Genomic DNA, 9,012 nt, shown 5'->3' with positions numbered 1-9,012 from the left:
GGGTTAATTGTAGTTCAAAGTGTCTCTTTCCCGGTAAAAAAGTTTGAGAGAAAAAAAAATACACTTTTTGAGAAATTAAATAAAAAAAATTTGCACCTTTTGTTTATTGTTAAATAAAAAATTTTAAATAATGAAAATCAATAATTATATCATTCTATCTTGAAGTGACAAGAATTACTGACATTTGAGTAAAAACAGTGTTGGAATCTATTAAATTTTGACAAAGTTATGGGCATTAAAAAAAAAAATTCTCACTGTCAATTCGAATAATCGATTGAAAAACAAAATCGCGTTTAATTCGGTCGAAATATTTTTCCGAGCCAAAAGAAAAAATACGTGTCTCATTATTTGGACCAACAAACAAGTGATTTGAGTTTGGTCGAAATTAAAAATCATGCTCGTACCTGACCGGTTGTCTGGAAATGGAAAGCATCCATAGTATGTACAGATTATGTACATATAATAAATACAAATTTATTTCATTGGAAGTTACTGGAATTAATTTTCTAAATATTTTATATACTAATGGAGTTTTAATTTATTTATTCATTTACTCATTTATTTTCTAAACAAATTGGTATTATAATTCTATGAAGAAGTGAACGCAAGTTTGCTTTAGATTTTCATTATTCACCTCAGTCTGCAAAAATTATCAATTAGTCATGAATAACAGAAAAGACTAATGACTTCAACTTTGCAGTCCTTAGTCAAACATGTGATTGATTAGCTGCAGTTCAAAAGTGTTAGTCAGTGAATATGACTGCAACGATTTAGAGTCACGAAGACTGCATTTTTAACACCTCTGCTACAAAGCTAGTCAAAAAGTTTTAAGATTACTAAATACATACATAAATTCGAATGCACAGAACAGGGGCAAAGAAGTACATGAAAATAAATTAAAATTCCTACCAAAATAAACAATAGGGGTATTCACGATCCGGTGCATACTGTCTAACATGGTGCATAGATAGCATAAATAGCATGATTGTTGTTGTTTCATGTGTTCAAACAACAACAAAATTAGCCAATCATGCTATCTATGCACCATGCTAGACAGTATGCACCGGATCGTGAATACCCGTAATATATATAAAAAGCTTTAACCAGTGTAAGAATTAAAAAACAATGGTTACAATACCTAAAAATTTAGGTTTAGGGTTTTTTATTTTCCTTATTTGTAGCTGTCGATTTCGTACAGGGAGACGATCGCTTGACCAACCGCATGCTCTAAAATATAAGTATATATTTAGTAATTTTTGAACCAATTTTAGTTAAAAGAGCTAACCATTCGTGAAGTTGTCTGTTTTGCAGCATTCGATTGCGTTATTGGATGCCTATCCCTGGCTGTTGATGTTAACATTCCCCCCAAACTACAGCGCGCGCGCCCCGGAGATTTGGACTTTGTTAATTCTGGTATTGGACGTTTTTTAAGCACAGAAGAGGTTGTAGATGTTTGTTGTAATTTGAAAGTAGGCGTGGAAATTGAAAAGCGTGGATTATTTCTTGTTATTGTGCCACTCGATTTAACCGCTCCGCTTGCAGGAGTAGAACAGGCACTTGGAAATTCACATATTTTATCACCACCCCTAGATGACGGCATTGGTGTACTAGTAGTGGCTATTTTACCAGATTTTGTAAGCAAATGCATTGATGTCTCCATGTTGACCTTGTGAGATATTAATCTTGAATTCGCCGCTACAGGACCTTCGGGTGTAGCTATAGTAGTTGTAAGCATTGGTGCTACTTTCTTGATGGGTATTACAGCTTTCAGTGGTTCACTTGATGCCATTACAGATGTTTTCGTCGTTTGTTGCTTGAGTCTTTTTTTCAAATCAGGTTTAAAAGCGTTCAGACTGGTGCGTTGAATAGGACGAACCACTGCTTGCTGCTGAGTTTCACGGTCTTGCATCCTGGAGGGGCCGAGTGAGTAACGTGATTGAACTTGTAAACTTCAAAAAGTCATAAATAAACTTACAAAAAATTCAATTTAAACAAACACTTAATTTTTAAACTTACTTCTGAGGGCGTCTAGTATTTACCATACTGGCTCCGCGATTCAATGAAGTCAGTGGTGTCAGTGGCGTAGCACTACAAAAGGAGTTTCTCCGCATAGTTGGACGCATTGGAGTCTTTACATCCGAAGTAGTGCCAACTCGAGGCACACATTCAATATTTGGCGAGATGGTAGTTTCAGGTGCAGCAGGAGTTATATGTGACCGTACTGGTAGTTGAACAATCTTGACCTTGTCATGTAAAGACAAAGATTGTGAACGCCTTCGCATTGCCAAATTACTAGTCATATCTTCAAAAGCATCAGCACATATTGAGCTATTTACGTTTTCATGAGTAGGCTGAATAGAGTTTGTTTGCATAACCACAATAAATGTAGGATTACACATTGCCGATTGCTGTTGCGCATTGTTTGCTGATGAATTACTTCTACTCGAGTCATCTCCATTGTTTGTTAGTGTTGCGATTTTGTGTTGTTCGAGAAGTTTGCCTATTTGTTCGATGATATCATTTACGTCAGGTTGAGAGATTGCTTCACTCGATATCATGTGCTTGAAATTCGGCGGTTTTATCGGCGAAATATTATCCACATGTGGCAACAGGAGATTTTCTCTTTCCGCCACAGGCTCCCCATCATATGTGGCCGAAGACTTTACCATAACATCAGCTATTTCTTTAGGTGGGGACGGTGATTGTGTTGATTGTAAAGAATGTGTGGTGCGTGATGTATCGTCAGACATTGTCGGAATCATATCAGTATGCTCACCCTTATCTTTTCCGGGAGACTTTAAAAATGAAATAATATTTATTAAAAAGCGATACTGATATAAAAATTAAACTTAATAGTAAAATACCTGTAGATCCTTGTCAAAAGTGCCCTGTCGCACGATTGATTGCGGCGCTTGTGTTAACAATCCGGCATTAGCATAGCTATTCTCTTGCTCGCCGCTATTATTATCCTCCGTCTTTTCAGTGTTTAAAGCTGTACTAAGTTTTTTTAACAAACAATTTGCCTGTTCCTTTTTATTTTCATCTACAATATCACTTTCACATAGCAGTGACTTTAAATTATCGATTAACGACACAACATCTTGGCCATTACAAGCTGCCATCCGTTTTGCTTGCAATTTTTCACGAATCGCCGACAAATCAGATGGTGTCACAATTTGAGGGGTAGGCAGTATTTCGTTGGCTTCGTTTGTCGTTAAAGACGTTTCTTCGGGTACTGGTGAGGGCAATTTCCTTAACATCGGTATACTAAGCATTTTCAAATCGGCTTCGAAATCATTTTCAGAGTTTGGAATTTTTGCCGGCTGATCGCTAACAAGGTCATCATCTACCAATTTCAATGGAGATTCCGTGGAAAGGATATAATCGCTAAAATGTGCGGCAGCCGAGAAAACTGTCGAAAATCCGCTGTCTCCTTGTCGTGTTCGACAACTCAATGGCGAATTAAATGTTGAATTAGCTATACTCAATTTAAGCAAACGTTTACGATGTTCCAACGCTTTTTGGATTTTCGCAGAACAACCATCGGCACTATTGGCGGAACTTTCGTCGCTTTCAAACGCAGAGCTGCAAGTGTCTGGTGTAGATTTCTTAGACATTGAAATTGGTGGACTCTCGCTATCTAAGTCATTTACTAGGGCTGTATGATAAATTGTCGAACTAATGTTAACGGTCGGCGAGTCAGTGGTAGGTTTGCTAATGTTTTCCTGAAAGGATGTGTTCTCATCGAACTCACAATTATCTACATCATCTATTATGTTATTATCGCTCAGTGATAAAAGTTTACCGACTTTTACTTCATGTGTAGGTTGCATAGAATATCGTGCCTAATTAAACAAATGAATTATGCAAGTAGTATCGAAATAAACATATATTTATGTATGTACATATTATATATGTGATTGCACTAACATACATATGTATAAAAATAACGTTTAACAAACCTTAACACATGCTTCCTTTTCTATCATATCAAACGGATCATCTGAACGGCTTGCTAATTTTTGAGCGCAGTCAAATGGGTTGTTATCAAGACTTTCACGTCCTTCTCCCGTAGCCACTATGAGGCAGTTGGGCATTGTGCATTCCATAACTGATTGGCCGTCGTTTGGACTTGTTTGCGATTGATGTGTTGGCAGGACCAACTGCCCCTCCATAACGCCATAATCACTGCTAAGGTCTATTAAATTATCAATGTGATGAGTTTCATTCATTTGTTGATATTCTTAATACAATTATCTTTTTTTATATCAAAGTTCGATAAATAATGTGCCTAGCAAATAAATAGGAGAGAAATCACAGGTTTAGCACCCCTCTAAAATGGCAGCTGGATTCCTTTTGAAATTAACTGTTTGACCTGTCAATCTTGCTCCTTTCGCCACTTCATTCCAGGTAAAATTACCTGATTTTTAGAGTTGCCACATTATAGCCATGATTCAACTACACACCAGCGTTGCCGTTTTCATACCGATCGGAGTGTTTCACTCCTTTTTAAAGCCGAATACTACGTCACTCCATCTCTTGTAAAAACACTCCGTTCTCAGATTATCAGAATTAAATATTTATGAGATGAAAATGAATGGCCATATATACGTTTATACGTAACTTATTTCCAAAAAAAATAATTTGCAAATACCTAAATCACTGTTTGTACCATGGTTTGTGGGTATCTAAAGGGATATCAAGTGATTGAATTTACGGACGTAAAGGCAGGTTTATAAATCAGATATTTTTCTTTGAAATGCCGTGGCGAATCGATGATAGATTCAACAATGACAAGGTTGTTAATATATTTTAAATGGCATTAGAAGAGCGATTGAAATGCATACTACATAACAAATGTACGTTATATTATTTTTTATCATACAGGAAAGTTAAAAAGAAAACAATTTGTTATTACCAGTAAATCGGAGGATCTCAAAGTTTTTAACCGCAACTCGAAGAAATTAATAACAAACCTGCAGCCCGGCAGCTCCTAGACCCGGACATTTGGCAAGCCTAACCGTGCAATTTCTCACGTCATTTACTCCGAAGACTTTATTAAAACTATAAACTATGCGAATTTTTGGCCACTTTTTCGGTTTTTCGCAATTCATTCGAAATTTTGAGTGCGCAGAAGTCAAATGGACCGCAGATTCGAGCTCAGAGGGTCGAATTACGTGGGTCTAGTTAAAAGCACACACCAACTTTTTGGTGTGCTATGTATATACTAGCTATTATTCTGATCTTTTTGTTTACCAGGAAATCTTATTTTAAGTATAAAAACCAGCAAAAGAATTTATTTACTGCCGTCAAACGCCGTTTTCTTAAATGGTAGGAAAGAAGCCATTTTGGTAGGTTTTTGAACCCTCTCTTGGTAGGAAAGAAAGTTTTTCAGTGGTAACCCTGCATGCTAATCATATGGGCAAGGGAGACTAAACCTTTGGTTTTTCCAACAAATTATAGCAAAATTTTTTTTTCCAGATTTTGCTTAACTGGCCAAACAGAATGCAGTACTACAGCCACAAGCTATTTTGCTAGCTACATCAGAAATAATACACCGTAACCACAGCTACATATTGTGGGCAGTTTAGAACATTTAGAGCACTTTTCAAGATCGTGTGCGATATGTTTACAAGTTTTAACATATTATTTTTTGTTATTTAACTTTATTTATTTATTTTTTTATAAAAATATAGTTTAAGTTCCAATATTGTGTAATATTAAAAAATATATTCAACAAAAAATTTTAACTTTTTAATTAGATTTCTTAGAAAGATTTTGAGTAGATTTTCAGTTTTGTAGCTTGATTTTTTAGAATTTCTATTGTCGAAGATGTTACGGGTTTATTCGATATAAAAAGAAATTGTTTATTCCACTAGAATTCAATGGACTACAAAACTGCGTACTCAAAATATTTCGAAGAAATCTAATTAAAAACCTGGAAATTTTTGAGTTTGTTTAATTTTTTTTTTTATATTGTTTTATTAAAGAATGAAGCATATTTTTATAAACAAATTACAAAAATTAAATAACAAAAAAAATCAATTGTCAATACTTGTCCATATGTGGTGCGGATATAATTTTTTCGTCCACTGTACATCATGAATATTTTGTGCATTAATCCTCACGCGCCGGACGCCGCCGAAAAAGGACAGAAAACGGCGGCAGCGGCGGCGTGGCTTGGCGGCGTAAACCTTTAGTTCGATCCTCGGTTGGACGGATTACGAAAAATATTTTTGTTTTTATTATTTATTTTATTTTTTTTAATTTTACTTGATTTATAAGTATAAGTTTACTTTATTTTATGTCACATTTTTTATTTTACTATTAGTTAATTTAAATTTTTAGAGTTGTATTTTATTAAAATGTCAACAAATACTAACTGAAAGCAACGTTAAAAAAATATAGAATTCTTAAAAAAATGAATAAAAACGAAATAAATGAAAATTTTACTGGCCGTGGAATTCGAACCCACGACTTTGCAGCTCGATAATCCGCAATACTACCGTCTGTCAGGGCAAAATTATTATGCGCATTTGTGTGCTAGTTTATCTTGCGTTTTAAGAGGCAGAAAAGGCATTAAGGGCCGGTTTCTCTATCTCCGGTTAACACTTATCCCCCGGTAAACATCGTTACCGACCTTATCGACTCCCTGTTATATGCACGGTTTCTACATCTCTGGTTAACACTAACTCCCCGGTTAAACATTGTTATCGACGTTCTAACTCCATGCATATAACAGGGAGTCGATAAGGTCGGTAACGATGTTTACCGGGGGATAAGTGTTAACCGGAGATAGAGAAACCGGCCCTAAGAGTGTTTGCGATGCAAAGACTAAAAAAAAAAAATTGGTATGCAGTATCATAGCCCGTTCAGTTTTAGTATATCTAATAATGCAAATTTGAAGTGGCTAAGGATTCACGTTGATTTTTAGTATTTTTTTTTCAGAAGGTTCTACGCATTTTGCCCATACAAAGTATGGGCGAAGTTTATTTAATATAGAAAGAGTTTAGATGATCATATTATTGCATTTTTATAATTAGGTAACATTGAACAAGAATTTTTAACCGTTTTATAAATAGTGAAATAGGTATTTATTTTTATTTTTGCAAATATTTAGCTTACATATAAACGTAGTAGAGGTCATATATTTTCATTTCATAGTAAATATTTAATTCTGATAATCTCAAAATCAGAGATTTTTGCAACAGAGGGAGCGACGTAGTGTTGGGCTTAAACACTTTAATCGGAGTGAAAACGGCAACGCTGATCCACCTTAATTTGAAAATATTGTACAAATTTCGATCATTTATTTACGTATTTTCGTTCACACTCTTGGCTGACAAGCCTCCTAAAAATCTTTTTTGTGAGAAGTTTCATTTTAAATTTCATTATACATATATATGAACATATATTTTGTGAACTCAATTATCACTGTCCAAGATATTTACGATTTTATTTCGAACAGCGAATGGATTATACATACGATCGAAAAGCGGTATGTATTAAAAACTAAAGCAATAAAATATGTACATATATGTACATGGCTTGTTGGCAATAACAGGAGGATTTCATCGATAGTGCCGTCGTTATGTCACGGAATTCTAATAGTAAAGCGCTTATATCACAGGCAAGTTACAATATTATTCCCTTAATTTTTCATACATATTAGTGAGATATTCTTGACAGAAGTCGAATGGACAAACTACGAGGAAAAAGATGCATTATGTATTATGGCCATTTGTATTTGGAGTGAATCTGTACGACTTTCTTGGTCTATGTCATCTTGTTCCCACGCACACTTTGCATCTATCACGTCCTTTTCTGATGAGCACATCAACGTTTCAAGTTTTTCAAAAAACTCAAACGGGCCTTTGACTTGTCTATGATCTCAAACGGAAACAAAACCTCCTGCTGATGGATATGTTACCGGCCAAACCCGATCTTAGGACAAACTAGTTTTGCCTAGGCTAAACTAGATCAGGGCCCACAGTATTTTTGCGCGGAACACCTTTCCTAGTAGGCGGGCTTCGGCTGCACTTAAAAAAAATATCCCTTATCAGTATAACACCAGCTACGCATTCCACAATATTGTTGCGTCCAACTTGTTTCCGCATTGGACGGATATATTGGATCTAGGTAGAACTAGTTTAGCCTAGGAAAAACTAGTTTGTCCTAAGATCGAGTTTGGCCGGTAATAGATATAAACAAATGTTAATGCTGTTTTTAATTTGTGCTTGTAAAATATTCATTTGTCTTTAACAAATTAAAATTAAAATTATGTAGCTTGAAATATGTAAAACGTGCGGTAAATTATGGGTAATAGCCCTTTCGAAACCTGAATTAAATTGGGTGGGAATAAAACTTTTTGAAGGCATATTATTGTTGGCTGAGACCTAAATATGAACTGGTATAAATTTTAAATGTCTATGACTTCTTGTTTTGCTGTTATGAAATGTTGCATGTAAATATTCACAAAGTTTAATAACAAAAACCAATAATAATTTTCAAGGTTTGATGTATTTATTTAATTTTCCATAATAAATTTTTTAACCTAAACCCTTTGTTTAAAAGAATATACTTTATTACGGATATTAGGTTTGTTCGTCTAAAATCCAGCAAGAATTATCCAACACTCAAAATATCAGAGAGTAAGAAAAAATTCTCTCAAATTCTCTCTCATGTTGAGAAACTTGCAAATTTCTACGCGACCGCAAATTTGCAAGTTTCCCTGCTAGCTGGTGTCCACGGTTACATTTCAAACATAATAAATTTTTATAATATTTTTAAAATTATTTGAGATTTACAAAAACAGGATAAACATGACATATATTTCTTGTTCTGACTTTCTTTAACATACATTTCAATTTCTTTATCGTACTAGCAGTCTGGTTTCTTAAATCGACTCTGGTTGCCATTGCATTCCGATTCACCACATTTCCTCATCAGACTTCTTTCAGTAGGATTCGAACCGACGATCACCACTGACTCAGCCAGTTGCCTACGCACTGT

General features: G+C 34.9%; 2 protein-coding genes across 4 annotated transcripts in view; one reads left to right on the top strand and one right to left on the bottom strand.

Moving 5' to 3' along the window:
• Window positions 1-8,567, top strand: part of LOC108370506 (uncharacterized) — a 9,362-nt gene extending 795 nt beyond the window's left edge. The window contains exons 2-4 of the mRNA XM_017625835.1: window positions 7,469-7,498; window positions 7,565-7,630; window positions 7,690-8,567. Coding sequence (XP_017481324.1) covers window positions 7,469-7,498; window positions 7,565-7,630; window positions 7,690-7,878 — 285 coding nt within the window. The 3' untranslated portion in view covers window positions 7,879-8,567. The remainder of the gene's footprint in view (window positions 1-7,468; window positions 7,499-7,564; window positions 7,631-7,689) is intronic.
• Window positions 1,111-9,012, bottom strand: part of LOC108370486 (uncharacterized) — a 19,294-nt gene continuing 11,392 nt past the window's right edge. The window contains exons 1-6 of one of the 3 annotated variants that reach the window (XM_017625827.1): window positions 4,330-4,347; window positions 3,963-4,198; window positions 2,865-3,845; window positions 2,017-2,795; window positions 1,286-1,949; window positions 1,111-1,227 (exon numbers count right to left, since the gene is read on the bottom strand). In XM_017625827.1, the coding sequence (XP_017481316.1) occupies window positions 1,153-1,227; window positions 1,286-1,949; window positions 2,017-2,795; window positions 2,865-3,845; window positions 3,963-4,175 (2,712 nt within the window). In that variant the 5' untranslated portion in view covers window positions 4,176-4,198; window positions 4,330-4,347 and the 3' untranslated portion in view covers window positions 1,111-1,152. Of the gene's footprint in view, window positions 1,228-1,285; window positions 1,950-2,016; window positions 2,796-2,864; window positions 3,846-3,962; window positions 4,292-4,329; window positions 4,348-9,012 lie in introns of those variants that run through there. The other 2 variants (XM_017625814.1, XM_017625820.1) reach the window with 2 other exon arrangements.

This window comes from Rhagoletis zephyria, unplaced genomic scaffold (assembly GCF_001687245.7).
Source record: "Rhagoletis zephyria isolate East Lansing unplaced genomic scaffold, Rhagoletis_zephyria_1.1 Rzeph_scaffold_00061, whole genome shotgun sequence".
Lineage (NCBI taxonomy): Eukaryota > Metazoa > Arthropoda > Insecta > Diptera > Tephritidae > Rhagoletis > Rhagoletis zephyria.
The sequence above is the reverse complement of the archived record's forward strand: the minus strand, read 5'-3'. Positions and strand labels throughout refer to the sequence as shown.